At 56.8% G+C, this 15,767-nt stretch overlaps 9 protein-coding genes across 9 annotated transcripts; 4 read left to right on the top strand and 5 right to left on the bottom strand.

Moving 5' to 3' along the window:
• Window positions 1-914: 914 nt before the first annotated feature.
• J7T54_004178 (uncharacterized protein) lies at window positions 915-2,243 on the top strand (the record flags this gene model as incomplete). The annotated part of the gene is made up of 1 exon (XM_051509921.1): window positions 915-2,243. The coding sequence occupies one exon, from the start codon at window positions 915-917 to the stop codon at window positions 2,241-2,243; it is 1,329 nt and encodes a 442-aa protein (XP_051359127.1).
• Window positions 2,244-2,273: 30 nt separating this feature from the next.
• On the top strand, window positions 2,274-2,534 carry J7T54_004177 (uncharacterized protein; the record flags this gene model as incomplete). The annotated part of the gene is made up of 1 exon (XM_051509920.1): window positions 2,274-2,534. The coding sequence occupies one exon, from the start codon at window positions 2,274-2,276 to the stop codon at window positions 2,532-2,534; it is 261 nt and encodes an 86-aa protein (XP_051359126.1).
• Window positions 2,535-2,770: 236 nt separating this feature from the next.
• J7T54_004176 (uncharacterized protein) lies at window positions 2,771-3,529 on the bottom strand (the record flags this gene model as incomplete). Its single annotated transcript, XM_051509919.1, has 2 exons — window positions 2,771-2,936; window positions 2,988-3,529. The coding sequence occupies 2 exons, from the start codon at window positions 3,527-3,529 to the stop codon at window positions 2,771-2,773; spliced, it is 708 nt and encodes a 235-aa protein (XP_051359125.1).
• A 365-nt stretch (window positions 3,530-3,894) lies between these two features.
• Window positions 3,895-4,947, bottom strand: J7T54_004175 (Phenylacetaldoxime dehydratase-like protein; the record flags this gene model as incomplete). Its single annotated transcript, XM_051509918.1, has 1 exon — window positions 3,895-4,947. One exon carries the CDS (start codon window positions 4,945-4,947, stop codon window positions 3,895-3,897), a length of 1,053 nt encoding a protein of 350 aa, XP_051359124.1.
• Window positions 4,948-5,648: 701 nt separating this feature from the next.
• On the top strand, window positions 5,649-6,299 carry J7T54_004174 (hypotheticall protein; the record flags this gene model as incomplete). The annotated part of the gene is made up of 1 exon (XM_051509917.1): window positions 5,649-6,299. One exon carries the CDS (start codon window positions 5,649-5,651, stop codon window positions 6,297-6,299), a length of 651 nt encoding a protein of 216 aa, XP_051359123.1.
• A 48-nt stretch (window positions 6,300-6,347) lies between these two features.
• Window positions 6,348-7,905, bottom strand: J7T54_004173 (uncharacterized protein; the record flags this gene model as incomplete). The annotated part of the gene is made up of 4 exons (XM_051509916.1): window positions 6,348-7,276; window positions 7,323-7,488; window positions 7,535-7,655; window positions 7,715-7,905. 4 exons carry the CDS (start codon window positions 7,903-7,905, stop codon window positions 6,348-6,350), a joined length of 1,407 nt encoding a protein of 468 aa, XP_051359122.1.
• Window positions 7,906-8,193: 288 nt separating this feature from the next.
• Window positions 8,194-9,264, bottom strand: J7T54_004172 (putative NADP-dependent oxidoreductase-like protein; the record flags this gene model as incomplete). Its single annotated transcript, XM_051509915.1, has 1 exon — window positions 8,194-9,264. One exon carries the CDS (start codon window positions 9,262-9,264, stop codon window positions 8,194-8,196), a length of 1,071 nt encoding a protein of 356 aa, XP_051359121.1.
• Window positions 9,265-10,197: 933 nt separating this feature from the next.
• On the top strand, window positions 10,198-13,922 carry J7T54_004171 (uncharacterized protein; the record flags this gene model as incomplete). The annotated part of the gene is made up of 8 exons (XM_051509914.1): window positions 10,198-10,365; window positions 10,421-10,457; window positions 10,517-10,561; window positions 10,615-11,011; window positions 11,075-11,519; window positions 12,036-12,385; window positions 12,444-12,779; window positions 13,364-13,922. The coding sequence occupies 8 exons, from the start codon at window positions 10,198-10,200 to the stop codon at window positions 13,920-13,922; spliced, it is 2,337 nt and encodes a 778-aa protein (XP_051359120.1).
• Window positions 13,923-14,003: 81 nt separating this feature from the next.
• Window positions 14,004-15,542, bottom strand: J7T54_004170 (uncharacterized protein; the record flags this gene model as incomplete). The annotated part of the gene is made up of 1 exon (XM_051509911.1): window positions 14,004-15,542. The coding sequence occupies one exon, from the start codon at window positions 15,540-15,542 to the stop codon at window positions 14,004-14,006; it is 1,539 nt and encodes a 512-aa protein (XP_051359119.1).
• Between the last annotated feature and the right edge of the window lie 225 nt (window positions 15,543-15,767).

Below are 15,767 nucleotides of genomic sequence, written 5' to 3'. Positions count from 1 at the left end.
CGTGTGGGGTGATTAGCCTCGAATCCGGGGAAGGCTGCAGCAGGCATCACGACGGTTCCGCGTCTGAGGCTCTGAGCCGCGGCTGACCGCAGGATGGACGGAACTTGCTTGGGTCGCTTGTGATGAAAGCTGCAAGGGCTGCAGGCTGCGGGCACATGGTGTCCGTGTCTGCGATCGTCAGATGGCCCTCCTATTTTGGCGATCACTTCAGGCGCGGATTCAATGGCACAAACGTAGGAACAACAATGTCGTCAGATCGCTTCTCCAGAACGAACATCCACTTCCACCCAAACTGAACTACATGGCTTGTGTATCACATGTCGGCCCAGCCCAGCATGACAGACTCTTCCAGTCACGTCGATTCCGCTGCCGCTGCTTTCGGATTCGCGGAATGACGCTGCCACGTTTCGGAACGAGCCGAGCTCGAGAACCGTCCATCTACAGTGCAAGGCACAAGCGAGAAAGAGAATGAACCGTGGACAAAGAACGGAAGACATGTGAGGTCCCCCGGAGAACCTGGTCTTTGTCCCGCAAATTATTCCGCTACGACACGTTGTTCGCACCACACATGGGACAAACATACAGCTACCACAGCCTTGTCAACGAACAGAATGTGTACATAATTGTGGTGGCGCGAATGACAGAGACCAAGGGAAACTTTGACCAGACACAAGTGATGGGCCTGTTCATATTTCACACGAGGAAGAGCAGGTCACTAGGCCGCGTGGGCTCTGAGGCACTTATACACTGTGCGTGGATGCCCAAGTCGTTCGTTTCTTTCTAAATTCTCATCACAATTATCGCAGACCAGCCACTCATTATCACCATCATTGCCTGGGAGACTGTCTGTTTTTCTTGGTCACCTGCCTGTCTTTTGCGAAACCAACTAGACCCCTATCCTCACGGCTGCTCCAATGGAGAATCATGACCAGCCCTACGATGACTGTAGCCAGCAGCATGAAGTGAACGATGCTTCGTTCGATCCCATCGAAGGAAATCATGCCTTCTTCCAAGAAGTCGATTATTGGAGCGGCTTGGGAAGTTTCGATCTCTCCGCACAGCCCGATTTCCCCAAGTGGCTAGAGGAAGAAATGGCACGAGACGTCGCCTTTGACAATGTGCAGTTCGCCGAGCCGCCGATCACTTTTGATGCTCCGAATCAGAATCTGCATCAAGAGAATTTCGCCCCGGAAGAAGTTCATTTCGCCATAGACGATCCCGCCTGGTGGGACTCTGACAACGCCTCCACAACAACCTGCCAAGATGGTGAAGGTCCGCCAGCTTTGGATGCCCACCTCGCCAACGAAATTCTGCCCCAGCAGTTTGCTTGCTCCTGGACATACACTAACACAGCAATTGAATGTCCTGAGGCGCATCAACTATCCATTATGAATGATTGGTGTTTAGCCCAAGGACAACAGATTCTACCAGAACATGAAGCCACAATGACGAATGCGGATGCACTTCCTTCTTACCACCAGGACAGCCAGCCCGGTCAATGCTTCAGCCCATCGACCGTCGGGGATAAATCAATGGATTTCCCTTCTGAGGCATCTCCCTGCGGACGCAAGCGCAAAGCGTCTTTTGATCTCTCCGAGGTGCCGCAAGCCATCAGTCGGTCGAAAAAGCCCAAGATCTACCATCGTAACGAAGGCCCTGAATCCGAGGCACTGATCAAGCACATCAACGCGGGCGTTGTGCCCGCCCCTTGCCCCGTCACGTTTGAATCTCCGTCCGACTTTAAAGCCAACCTGACCTGTCTGAAGGAGATGTACCGGAAGCGCACGCAGGAATGTAGCTTCCCCTGCGGTAGAGTCCATGACGTCCTCGACGTCGACAAGACTTTTCCCCAGTCGGAAGAGGACTACATCCGCTACGTGGGCCTCGTAAAAAACGCCATCCTTGACTGGACGCGCTATATCGAGTGGATGCAGTGCGTGCCCCGCGAGGCCAAGCAGAAACGCAGCGCCGAGCTCGTGGCCAAGATCGAAGCGCACGAGGATCTCAAGAAGGACCCCAACTCCGATATCCAGCCGACCTCCAACGCCCTCGAGATCCCGGATCTCATATCCCCCAACGAAATTGTCTTGCCGTGTCTAGAAAAGCAGCACAAACATCTCCTCGGACGTGGCTGCAACGCGCTCACAGCCGAGTGTCTGTCGTGGCAGCTCGTGCAGGCCGCCATGGAGAGCCAGCAGGGCCGCGCGGGCTGTGTGCACTGGACAACGAACGATGGCGCCTAGGAGAGCCACTGGTCGTTTGAGCGTCGGATCATGGCCGTGGCCTATGTGCTGCGTATCTCCAAGCAGGTCCTCAAGAGCGTCATGACAATGGGCGATGGGTGGATTCGACGGATCGCCAACAACCCTATGGGGGAGCTGAACCAGAAGATTGACAACCAGCGATGTAATTTGAAAAAGGGACGCGACTTTGCCCTGGCGGCGGAGCACAGGGCGAGCGGCAGCAAGGGCAAGGGCAAGGCGGAGGGTCAGGACGAGGAGGAGGAGGAAGAGGAAGAAGAAGAAGAGTTATAGGGGGATGAGTCGTGGTCATTTTTTCTGAGTCGTGCTGTTCTCTAGACACATGGTTTCGGGCGAGAAGCCAACTTTTGGATGGAATAGATTGTGGCAGCCATAGAGGAGAATATTGTCGGCATCGCCGGAGGGATGGTTGAGTTTTGATTGACGGTTGTCTGCAGTAGATGTGACAGGCAAACATCCCATGATGACATCTTGTAGATTCTTCATTGCCCATGTATTCTTCCACCCAGTTATTCTTCGCGACATTCCCTGAGACCTCGCTTCTGCTTGCCCTCTTGGTCAAAGTTGCCTTCATCCAGCCACGCTTCGAAACCTTTCTGCGCCCCCGACCACTCATCGTCAGTGATGCTGAACCAGGACGTATCTCTTCTGACACCACTCGAAATCACATGTTTTCTGTTTCACGGTTAGTCGCAAGAATCTTCTCGAACAGGACTCTCCACGTACCTGAACAGCCCCTCGTATGTGAAGCCCAACCGCTCGGCAGCCGCCAGACTGGGTTTGTTGAGCGAATTAGCCTTCCACTCTACACGTTGATACCCCAGCTCAAAGACTCTCTTCATCAGCAGGTAGAACATGTCCGTCGCGACCCTCGTTTTTTGGAGCGCCTTGCCCAGAACGATCCAGCCAATCTCGATACGACGATGGGTCGGCACAATGTTTAAGTAGGAGAGGACACCCAGAGCCTCGCCCTTCTCATCCAGCACGGCATAGTATTGAGGGTCTTTGGACGCGGTCCATTTCCGCACGAGGGCCTCTGCGTCTGTCTCCGTCAGGGGAGGGATCAGAGGAGGCTCAAGGGGGATGAATGTCCAGAGGGTAGCGTTGTCCTGGCCACCGATGTGCTTGAAGAGGGAAGCTGTGTGGTCAAGATGCAATGGGACCAGATGAGCGTAGGAGCCTTTGATCGGTGCGTGAGGTGGGAAGGGCACCTCGCGGGACGGAACCCGATCGCCCGGCGGGATGGGCAGTTGATGATCAACTGTCATTTTGGGCTTGTGGCTTGTGAGGCTTTGATGACACGGGGATCCAGGGGATCTGGTGCACTCAATAGTGGAAGACTTCGAGGCTCGAGATGTGGCAATGTGCGTTCTTAATCACCCGAAGCGTTGTGACTCTAAGGCTGAGTCAAGTTGTTATCTCGACGTAGATCACCCAGCGCCGTGGTCGGCGCGGGGCCGGTTAGGCTGACCATGTACTTGTAGCGCTAAATTTTTCGCGGAGGCGTGAATATGTGTTAGTCACAACATAAGAAGTAAGTGGGCGCTCTAACATGTGTTTACATACACTTCTTTCACTCCTGCTGTGGTAGTGCCCATGCCATCATCAAATCGTTCGCGTCACTTTTCAGACCCTAGCAAAAGGCCATCATTCCCTCCTCGGATTCACAGTTCAAATACTCAAACTTTGCCTCGCCCCTTTTCAGCACCACGACCTCGTGCCATGTGCGAAACTTCCTCTCGGCGCCAAACATCTTGGCATGCCTCATCGCGCCGTTGTAGATGGCTAGATGCGACTTGTGGCTCTTGGCCCAGCCCTCGAGCTTGTCGAGGCTGGAGAAGAAGCACGTCACGCAGGTCTCCTTGCGAAGGGTGCTGCTGTCATCAACGGGGACGGTGTTTCGCAGGTAGCGCAGACCCATTGCCCCTGCTGATGGCGTCTCGCGGAGGTAATATAGCCCTTTCTCGAGCGTCGGCTCAAGCTTCTTCTCGTACGCTTCTGCTTCCTGCTCATCGCAGTTGTGCCAAAATTGCCCTGTCCGTATATGGACGAGGTTGTTTGCATTGCTGCCCTTGACATGGGCTCCCTTCGCGGCGACTTTCTTTGGAGATGTCTCGTCGGGCGAAAAGGGATCGTGCGCCGAAGCATCGATCCTGTCGCGCGCCGCACCCCAGTACGCAGTGAGCGTGTGATCCTCCGTGTGAGTCTTTGGCAGACGGGCCAATCCTGGCAGGTAGTCCAAACTAGAGTAGTTGGTCTCGAGCCGAGTCACGGGCAGAGAGAAGGTCTCGAGCCAGAGGCCAATCTGGGAGCGATGGTCGGCTGGCACATTGTCATGTATGTCTGACAACGCTAAGGAGTTCAGAAACTGGCGATATGCTTCTTCTTCTGTCCAATATGCGACGGTCACATGTGATCGGTTGCGGGACTTTGCGTCGATGACCTCGAACTCCTCCACAGCTGCTGGTGACGGATATGATCCGAAATCCGAGATCCGGTCTCGGACGGTTCGCACAATGGCATCGGCCGCAGGCCGGAGTCCAAGAGAGTCGCTGGCTTGTTGGACGCCGAAATAAAGTATGTGAACTGTCTGGACATCTTCATCAAAACGGAGATGCCATCTAGGCACGGGCGGCTGGTGACCGTCAGGCCTGTTGAGAGGGTAGGTTCGGGCAGGGCAGGCCATGGCTGCGATGTGGGAGGCACGTTTGCGGGGAATGGCGTGGCATTCGCGGGGAAGCTGAGGACGTACTACTAACAACTACATTGTCACAGCGGCCAGACTGTCGGCCTGCATTGATGATTACAATACATACTCGGGCCCGAGAGACCAGACCGTCGCAGAGATAACCGTTTGGGTGCGTTGGGCAGTCGAGAAAATGACCTAGCCTAGACCTCGCCATTCTCACATTGCGGCTGCGGGCTGTCTCTCCCAGAGATTGATTCGCCATGTGAGAAAGAGTCTCACGAGACTGCGCACATTAATTGTCGGTTGCTTGGAACCACACTTCTTAACTTGTAAAGCAGCTAGATGAAACAGATTCAGCAATATTAAGAGAACGCAAACAGTCTTTGGCTAATTCCATTGTGAACTCGGTTGCATTCGGCCAGCGGCATTTATGCAACTGCGATCAATGCGAGCTCTCATCTTTCTTGTACATCCATGCATATCTCATCTACAGCCCCTGGCCTAGGCGCGCTTCGTCAGCATCGGCCATACGCATCGGGGCTAAGGCGGGTACGAACATCCGCGCGAGAGCTGAGTCAAGAACGTCGGCTTGTCATTAATTCATTGACAAACTTCATGCGAAGAAACATGTCATATTCTAGAAAAGAACATGTCACATTCTTCCATGACTTACAGTTGATAGGACCCACCCTCTGACCATGGATCCCCAGACCTTGCGCGACGCCACTGCGGTGTACAATTACCATCGCATGTCCACCACCCCACCGCACCCTGCCGACGCCATCTTCTGTCTCTGCAGCCTCGACACCCGCGTCGCTACCCGCGCCAGCGAGCTTTATCTAGCCGGCCTGGCGCCTCTGTTGATCTTCTCAGGAGGCAGCGGAAAACTCACGGCAGAACGGTTCGATGAGCCAGAAGCAAAGGTGTTTGCCATGATTGCGCGGAACATGGGCGTCCCTAGCGGGGCCATCCTCGTGGAGCCTGCGTCGACGAATACAGGCGAGAACGTGCGCTTCACATTCGATCTGCTGTCGAGGAGGCAGATCGACGTCAAGAGCTTCATCCTGGTGCAGAAGCCGTACATGGAGAGGAGGACATTTGCCACGTTCAAGAAGCAGTGGCCTGGCCCAGACGTTGAGTTCAGCGTGACCTCGCCGCAGTATGACTTTGCCGAGTACTGCGATGACCAGAACCCGCAGGACTTGATTATCAACATCATGGTAGGCGACTTAATCAGGATTCGCGAGTATCCGAGAAAGGGGTTTCAGATGGAACAGGGGATTCCAGACGAGGTGTGGGACGCCGGACAACGGTTGATAGCAGCAGGGTTCGATGGACATTTGCCGTAGCGTCTGCCGGAACTTGGTACCCAAAAGCTCCAGTCACCACTTCGGCGATTAATTATTCACCTTCGACAAACTCCCGTGTGCCTTGGCAGCGGAGGCGAGAAATCCTTGGAAGCTCTCAAAAATCTTTGCATCGTGCCCCTCCAGCCAGCGACAGCCCACGACCATCTCGTGCGTACCCACCCGGATCCAGACCTCGAAGCCAAAGGCCGCGTCTTGTCGCTCCCGCACGTCGATGTGATCGCCCTCCATCTCCATCTTCTTCTTCTTCCGTCGCCAGGCCCGATTCCACACATTATCTGCGGCGCGCCCTGTACCTTGCATCTTCTGCTGGTCCCACGCCCAATGCATGAGGTCAAGTTCCCCAATAGCATCACGAATACCATTTGCCGTCTTGCTGATGGACCCGCCCAGCCCCAACCTCGCGACCTCTGCCTCCGCCACGGCCGGGAGGTATGCCCTCAACGTAGCAGACGCCGACCCCCGAGCAATGGCCTGCGCCGGACGCATGGTCCGGAAACTCCAGCCCACGGCCCATCGCCTGGTCTTGTTGCCCTGTACAAACTCGGTCACGGCGTAGTTGTGGATCCCGTGCGTCCGCAACTCCTCCACTATGGCGATGACACTTGCCAGAAACCCGACCATGGACGTGTACCACCCGACGCGGTGTTTCATCGCGAGGGACTCCTCGATGATTCGCTTCACGAACCCAACTTCGCCGCCCGCCGTGACCATTTCCACGGCTACACCGGTGCAGGCTGTCGAGGGCGGTCTGTCTTTGGCCTCGGCACTCTTCCGCATCTGCTCGTCTGACGTGTAGAATGGCGGATTCGTCATGCAAAAGTCAATGGCGTCGATGCCCAAGTCGTCTAGCGGAATGAGCTTGTCCGTAGGCTGTCGCGGGACCAGCCTGATCTTCGCGTCGAGGCCATTGCGCTTGACATTTTTCTGTGCGAATTCGAGACTCTTGGCGTCAATGTCTTGCAGAGTCAGCAACAGCTCGCCGTATCGCGCGGGTGGACTCACCAGTGGCGATGAAGGACCATGGGCGTTGTGTGCATCCGAGCAGAGGGTAGATGCAGCTTGCGCCCGTGCCAATGTCCAGACCCAGCACACCTTCGTGCCTGGGCTCGTAGGAAGTAGAGTCAAGAAGCTTCTTGAGCCACAGGATGTAGTTGTGTCGATTCGCGACCTGGACAATGTCAGCTGGAGGCATGTGCCGGGGAGTGCGAACATACAGGAGGGCAGAGCCGATCATCGGGCGTCTCAAGGCAGAGACCAAAGTCTTTTTTGAGTAGTGCCTTTGTCAGTGCCTGCACGGCCTTGGGATCGTTGAAATTCACTTCGCGACCTTTGACCCTGCTTCGTGTCAGTCGACGTCTTTCCAACGCAAGAAAAAACAAAACAAAAAAACGCACACTGCAGCAAATGCGGCATCCCGCAGCGCCAGTGCTTTGAAGTCGACAGGATCCGCGTACAGCTCATTCCATCGCCTTCCCGGGTCCGCAGGCTCATGAGACTGCATCTTCACATCACTGTTGCCGCGAGCCTCATGTGGCTCCGCTCTCGTCTTTGGCTCATCGTGGGGCTGCTTGCGTTTGCCGTCCATTGCGGGACAAAGGTCGCATTGTGGCAGGGGGAAAAGATGATTGATGATTTGGTCGTACTGTGTGGAAAATGATGGAGGGTTTGTGCGTTCGTTGCGGCGTCACTAATAAAGAAACACTGAAAGGTGAAGATGTGATGGCCTGAGGTTGACGCAGGGATGACCCCTCACGTGACGTTCCCTGTTCGTCATCACACGATTCACAGCGAGTCTCACCTCGATTTCTAGAACTTCACTGATCTCCCGAACGTAGACTCAACACTTGAGAATTTTTCCCAATGACTCGAATTTCTACACCAAGAGCTTTGTAATCGACTTTCCTTGGTTTCCGCCACTAAAGAGCCGCGACCAAATCTCTGGCTGCTCTTCGATCCGCGCCTCGACGATGGTTTCCCCGCCGTCGAGAACCAGCTTCCCTTCTCCGATAGCGCCCATCAACTCGCCCAAAATCGCGGGCACCTTGTCCATGTAGTCGAGCATGATGAAGCCGCGAATCTGGATGCGCATGGACACCACCTCGAACCAGTTGCGCAGCGCCATGGGCTGGTCGTTGTTGTACTGGCTGACGGCGCCGCACACGGCAATCTGGCCCGCCTTCTTCATGCGCGTCAGCATGAGGTCGAGAATGTCGCCGCCCGCATTGTCAAAGTACACATCCACTTCCTCGGGCGTGGCCTTTTTCAGATCCTCGGCAAAGGTAGGGCTCTTGTAGTTGAGACACTCGTGTGCGCCCAGCGTGTCCTTGACCCAGGCGCATTTCGCGTCGGTCCCAGCGATGCCAATGACCTTCTTTGCGCCAATCAACTTGGCGGCGATCTGGACGGCCACGCTCCCCGTCGCGCCGGCCGCGACGGAGATGACCACGGTGTGCTCGGGCTTGGTCTGCGCGGCGTAGTGGAGACCCGAGTAGGCGGCGAGGCCAGAGGCACCTAGGGCACCGAGGAAGTGAGTCGGTTGCACGCCAGGGGGCAGCGCGCCGAGGGGCTGGCTCTGCTCCGCCTCGAGGACGATATACTCGCTCCAGGTGCCGAGATGGAAGTCGAGCGCCAGATCGCCCGGCTTGAATTTCTCCGACTTGGACTGGATGACCTTGACGATCACGCCGGAGCGCATGGGCGATCCGATGGGGACAGTGGGTACGTAGAAGCGCTCCGGGGCGACGGTGCTCTGGATGAAGTTGCGGAGGCCCGTGTCGTTGGAGAAATATTGCACCTGGCCGAGCATCTGTCCATCCTGCAGTTCAGGCAGATTGACGGCCGTGTGCAGCTTGAATGTCGCATCCTCACCTTGGAGGACAGGCGCGCCGGTGGGCTTGTTCGCCAGTGTCCATTGCTTGGTCGTCGTGGGGATCTGGGTCGTCATGGTGCAAATTGTTTGGATACGGGCACTAGTAGAGGCGTTACCGTCCGTCCACGATGCAACGCTGCGTCGAGCCTACTTATGTGCAAGTGACAGCCAGCTGCCTCCGCCAGGTCCACCCGGTGTCCCGGACTTATTCGGATTTGTGACCTTCCGTTCTTCGGAGGCTGTGGCTTGGAGTTGAGCCCACAGACGAATGTGGCCAGTCGAGCCGAACTTCTCAAACGCGGCATATCCTGGCGACCGACTGTCGATAAGAGCCTTGTTGGCCAGTCACGGCGTGGCCAATGGGCCAAGCATGGGCGGTTGAGGGCGGGGGAGATTCACCTTTCCGGCAGTTGGCGGCTGACATTTTCACCCAGTCAGTCGCCCCTCAGATTCCACTTCAGGTGGGCCTCGAGTCCTGCTCCTGAGTCCCGAGTCCTGGCTTGACTCCGGGTCATGGATAGGCCTGACTTGGCTGTATGGCAAGCCCTGTGACTGGAGTCCGCCCATTTATTTATGCAGCAGCAAGTTTTTTGCTACGCGAACCTGGACCCCTCGACATTTCATTCATTTTCGACAAAAGTTATGGTGACAGATCACAGATTGGTAGTCGCGAACTCGCGAATGGATGGCCCATGGATCCCGATGTGGATATCAAAAGATTCAAAACCTGCCGGGACTGCAGCCCGGCATTAAGGTGAGCGGCTGAGGCACTGTTAATTGTCCGTAGTTTGGGGCGCCGCTTCATCAGTCGTTACGGCTCACCCTTCTTCATTGCCATGTGTGGAACCACGTGGAGCTGACAGGGGGTCTTGGAAAAGTCATTATAGCTTCAACTTCCCACTTTCTCAGCTGTGGCTTGCGGGTAAAAAAAAGGTGCTGTTGTCGTTTGACCATTTGTCTCTTCCGCTTGTTTGCTCAACCAGACACACGTGCGCGCGCTCATCCATCATGGTGAGAGCCGAGGTGTATATGCCGATTCTCGGCCACGTTCGCGACCACATCATCGCCAACTCGGTCATTGTGTTCCTTGTGCTGGTCATTGTCACGCTGCGCGTCATTGGGCGGTCAATGGGACCGGGCCTGGGATGGGACGATGTCTTTGTTTTGATCGCGACGGTATGTCCAGACTGACAGACACGATGCACTGGCTTGGTCGCTAACGGATGGGAAGCCTCTTGGCGTGGGCATGCTCGTATGCCAAGGACTTTGTAGGTCGCCTTGAGACAAGAAACGCCGACCACGAGCTAGTGTTGACCAGGAATCATAGTCGCTCCCGTGGGCAACGGGTACTCTTTGCCAGAGCACCCAGACTGTAAGCTCTTTGCTGTACTTGTTCCAGAGAGATTGGTTACTAATGTCTTCCAGTGGCCTTGAACGTCCCCTTCATCCTGCAGTTGACGTTTGGCATGCAGATAGGCTACACCCTGCTTCTAGCCGCCACCAAGGCGAGCATGCTGTTCTTCTACCTCCGGGTCTTTGTCCATCCCTGGGTCCAGCGATCCTCCCAGATCCTACTTGGGGTGATCGCCCTGTGGACGATTGCCTTTCTGTGTGCCTGCATCTTCCTCTGCAAGCCCATCTCGGCCCAATGGACCGGTGCCGGTACCTGCGGCGAGTACATGCCCATGATCAAGTCGCTGATCGGCACGAATGCGTTGGGCGACGTGGTGATCATGCTGTTGCCCATGCACAGCGTGTGGAACCTCAAGATGCGCAAGACGGACAAGCTCGGTATTACGGCCAGTTTCAGTCTGGGTATCGCGTGCGTCTACCCATCCTCCCCCTCACTTACTTGGCCCCAGGTCTGACTCTGTTCCTCTTTTAGCTGCGTCGTCTGCGCCGTCTTCCGTCTCATCTACCTCTCGACCGTGGATCTTGCGAACAACGTCACCGGCACCATGCCCCCGACCGTCTTGCTCTTCACGCTCGAGCCGAACCTCGCCATCCTCTGCATCAGCATCCCCATGCTTCGACCCTTTTACGTGCTCTACAGGAAGCACATGGGCGGTTCCCGGCTCAAGGAGTCGGAGGACAGGACAAGCGGCTTTCGGGGCCACGCCAACGAGATGAGCGGCAGCGGGAACATGGGCTCGAGGCCGCGCGGCAACGACGGCTGGGAGATGGGCAACTACTACCCGCGCGGCAAGGGGGTGCACCGCAATTCCGTGTCGGCTGTCGACCATGATGGATCCGACTCGGAGAAGAACCTGACGGCCAGCACGAGCCCGCCCAAGAACACGGGCGACATCTTTGTCAAGACGGATTGGATGGTGAGCCGAGATTGAGTGCCTGCGGGGTACGATGCGGAAAATGATTTTGCTCGTGTTGTTCACCAGCGTCACTAGCGATATGAGGACTCTAGCGCAGACCCAATTAATCTTGAATGATGTATCTGTACCAATGTACGAAGGTGGGAGACGTTGAAAGTGACCTGAGGCACGATACGACATTGCGTGTGGCTGGTGCCGCATGTGGCGGACAAGGCGGCTGAATTTGCCCCGCTGTCACTCACTCTCAAGCACCAGTCGCCTCACTCTGTCACTCATGCCCAAGTTCAACTCCCAGCCACCTCGCGCATCAAGATTGCCTTCTCATCAGACTCGCCCTCACTGCTATCGTTTCCACGTCAATTGAACTGATCTACATACTGCCCTGTCCTTGTTCAAATACGTACCATGGACAACTCTGGGTCTTTGCGGGCCGTGGAGCCTCGCCCAATCTCACCCCAACTCCAAGACAGCATGAAGACCAGCCCCCATCTCTCGAGGACCACATCCGCGCCCCAGGTGGGCTTCGCGCCCGCGCAGATCCCCGACCATCCGAGCAGCATGCTCGACGTGCCCCGTGCCTCCAACAACTACGGCCGGCCTCTCACCTCGATTCTCCCCCAGCCCACAGACATTGGCCAGCTGCGCAGCCAGACGCAGTACAACCTGCGCGAATACCAGGCCCTGCAGCGCCGGCGGATCCACCACGATGGCAACGCGAGCACCACCAGCCTCGACCTCGACAGCAAGTTGCGCACGCAGCAGGGCATGGTGCTCGCGAGTCTGCGTCAGCTGCAGGACGAGGTCAAGATCAAGGTGAAGGAAGCCGAGAACCACCGATGGCGAAAGTGGTTACTCGGAGGAGCCATGTACGTCTCTGCAGCTCTGTTCTACTTTCATTCACTCATGTTCCTGATACGCAAACAGTGCCTCCTTTGTCCCCCTTGTGCGCAAGATCTTCCGACGGGGCTCGGATCCCGAGTCGGACAGCGCCGCCAATGACACCGAGTACGCCTTCAAGCGGTCCCAAGGGCTGGTGTCCTACCTCAAAACCAGCGTCCTGGGCAAAGGCGGGTTCGCGAGCATGGCCTTCTTCGTCTTCGCCGTGCTGTACGTATTCCAGAATGAAGTCTCGCTGCGGGTGGCCAAGACCGTCCAGAAGCGGGTGCGCAAGTTGACCGCGCGGATCGAGCGTGGCGACCCCGACATTGACGACAGGGACTTTAAGCTCCTGGAGGGCTGGCGCTGGCGAGTCCTTTTATGGTGATTTCTTGTTATTGTGCCAAGTTTTTGATGATTGATTGACTGATTGGCGTTTTGTTGAGCAAGCGAAGTTGTGCCAGTGACGACGAGGCATGTCCCAGCAGCCTGGATTTCTTTGGGGGATAGTTGGGTGAAGGCGTCCGGTGTACAGAGTTCCCAGCATTCTTGAATGATACGGTCGACTGACTTGGCATCCGTGGTATACGATGACCTTTTACCTGATCACTCGAACAGTGATAATGCGCTCTCAGAGGCGGATCACAGTGATTCACGTCGCCCACAGACAACGATATAACCAGGCTGGCATCGCTCTCGTCTGTTCTTGTCTTTCCAACATCAAATTAGAAGCAATCTCTGATCTCTACTATGGCTTCCGACGACGACACCGTCCATCCTTCCGACAGCGTCAGCCAGGTTGGGTGCCGGGCACAAAGACCTCCACCACCCCGAGTCGGCAGTCAGCTGAATGAACCCGTCCGCTCCAACTTGCCTGCCTCGCAGGCGGCCTCCTATCAGATGATCACCATCACGAACGGTCGTTCTGGGGGGGTCGAACAGGGAGCCCGTACTCGACATGGCAATAGCCTCAACAGTCAGAATGCCACTCCGAGCATTCCACCAAGCCCCAACCCGCACCAAGACTTGATCGCCATCTGCGCACCGGGCCAGGAATTGATCACGCATCGCATCCCCCGTGCCACTCTCGCCGGTGCCCTTCCGGGTGTCATAGGCCATATCCAGGACAACACTCTCTGGGCCGTCGACGCGCTCGACCTTGAGGTGCTCCAGCTCGACCGCAGGGAGGACAGGATCCGTCAGAGAAAGTTCTACACGGCGTGCCGCCAGATCTTGGATTTCCTCACGGACAGGTTCACTTGTGGGATTAGCAACACTCGCCTCACCTGCGAGCTGCACGAGCGCTTGGCAGGGGGCGGCTCGAATGAGAGCAAGTTGGCCGATTGCGTGGAGATGATTCAGATGCAAACGCGCGTCTTGACTTCTCGCGCTGGGCTCCTCGGGTCGAATTGGATATGCGGAGAGCTACGCGGCGAGATTGCTGATTTTGACGAGTATCTTACCCTGAATTTGAGTCCTTCGCAAGGCTCGATTCTGGCGAAATGCATGGCAGACCTGCTGGACTAAGAATGGCTAGGGTCGCGAGAGTAGGGCACGAGTTTGATCTGTCAGTGTGGGAAGCAATAAGGGGAACCTAGGTCCCGTTTTCTAGCTCTTCCCGCCGATTAGAGCCACTACCAAATGTTCGTAATCGCCATCGAGATATGCCTTGACATCCGTTGCCAGTCTCCTCCCGTGCTCCCTCTCGTACGCATCCTTGGCCGCCTCCAGGCGTGACCTGTCCCAGTACAGCGTAGTGACCCGGTAGATAAAGTGCTTCTCCTTAGTCCCCGACTTACGCAGCAGTGGCGCCCGGAGCCAGTCCGCATCTGCCTTGGCCCTGTCTCGCGCCTTGATCAGCATGTGCAGCAGGGCGTCCTCCGTATCGCCGCGAAACTCTTTCTCGATCACGTCCTGCAGATTGCGGTGGTACTTCCGCTGGTAGGCTTCGCTGATGGCGTGGATCTGGGCGTCGTTGGAGGTGGCCAGGATCTGGGCGACGGAGATGGCGTTGGCGCCAATGATGCCCTCTGTGGCCTGGTGTAGCTCGGTGACCTTGGTGTCGATCTCGACAGGGTGGACGGGCGCGGATGGATCGGCACGGGCGCCGCTCAAGGCCATGCTGTAGAGGCGGAAGAGGGTATCGTTGACCTCGCTCTTGATCTCCGTCAAGAGATCTTTGCCCTTGATGCGCTTGTACTCGGCCGCGATGGCGCGGGCATCAGCGTTGGTGCGGCCCAGCAGGACATCAGCGAGGGCGACTTCGTCTGTCCCAGCACGATCCATAGCTTCGTCGAGCGTGCGAACATCATTTTCGAGGGGCCCCCGTATGAGCGCTAGGAGAGCGTCTTCAAAGGTACCCCGCGTCTCGCTCTTGATGTCCTTGCGCAGGTCCCGGATGAAACGCTTGTTATAGTCGTCCACGAGCTGCTGCATGGCCCACGGATTCGAATATTTCGGTCCCGTGAGAACTCTGATCAGAGCACGCTCGTCGCAGCCCATACCCTTCATGGCCTTGCGGAGGGCCTCCACGTCGGGTGATGTGTCTACATGCTGCGTGAACTGCTTCTGTGCAAGGTCGTACCCTTGCGACGCAGGGGCTGGGGGTGCCTGTCCGTAGGGCTGAGGGGGATATTGGCCATGTTGTTGAGGGGGGTATTGGCCGTAGGGCTGTCCATACTGCTGGGGTGGTGGTGGCTGTCCCTGGTAGCCCTGCGGGGGATGAGGCGAGTAAGGTTGCTGAGGAGGCTGGCCTGGGTAGCCTTGTGGTGGTGGTTGAGGGGGATATTGGCCCTGAGAATACTGGCCTGGCGGAGGCTGGCTAGGAGGTGCGTACTGACCTTGGGGAGGGTACTGAGGAGGCTGGCCGTACGGCTGCTGGTATTGCCCAGGTGGTCCCTGGGGAGGATATTGGCCTTGAGGATACTGGCCTTGAGGATACTGGCCTGGCGGAGGCTGGCTGGGAGGCGCGTACTGTCCTTGGGGAGGCTGGCCCTGCGGTGGCTGACCGTACGGCTGCTGGTACTGTCCTGGCGGTCCCTGGGGAGGATATTGACCTTGGGGAGGCTGCTGCCCGGGTTGCGGAGACTGGTAGCCTGGGTAGCCGCCTTGGGGGGGTTGGCCGTACGGTGGCTGCTGAGGATTCATGGTGGCGTGACAATGGGTGGGGGAGGTCGACAGTCCTGGACTTCTGGGTGTCGTAGAGACGGCTCGCAATTCGGCACGTTGACTAAGGCGTAGAATTGCTGTCAGTCGCTCGGGATGGAGGTTCTCGCCAGTTCACGAATGTCGAAAGGATCAGTGCGCAAGGTCGTCGCACGGCAGAACGCGAGGTGGTGCTGTTTTATTACGGACCCCTCACGACCACCGAGC

Source organism: Emericellopsis cladophorae, assembly GCF_022114955.1.
Source record: "Emericellopsis cladophorae strain MUM 19.33 chromosome Unknown NODE_75_length_81345_cov_113_615741, whole genome shotgun sequence".
In the NCBI taxonomy this organism is placed as follows: domain Eukaryota; kingdom Fungi; phylum Ascomycota; class Sordariomycetes; order Hypocreales; family Bionectriaceae; genus Emericellopsis; species Emericellopsis cladophorae.
The sequence above is the reverse complement of the archived record's forward strand: the minus strand, read 5'-3'. Positions and strand labels throughout refer to the sequence as shown.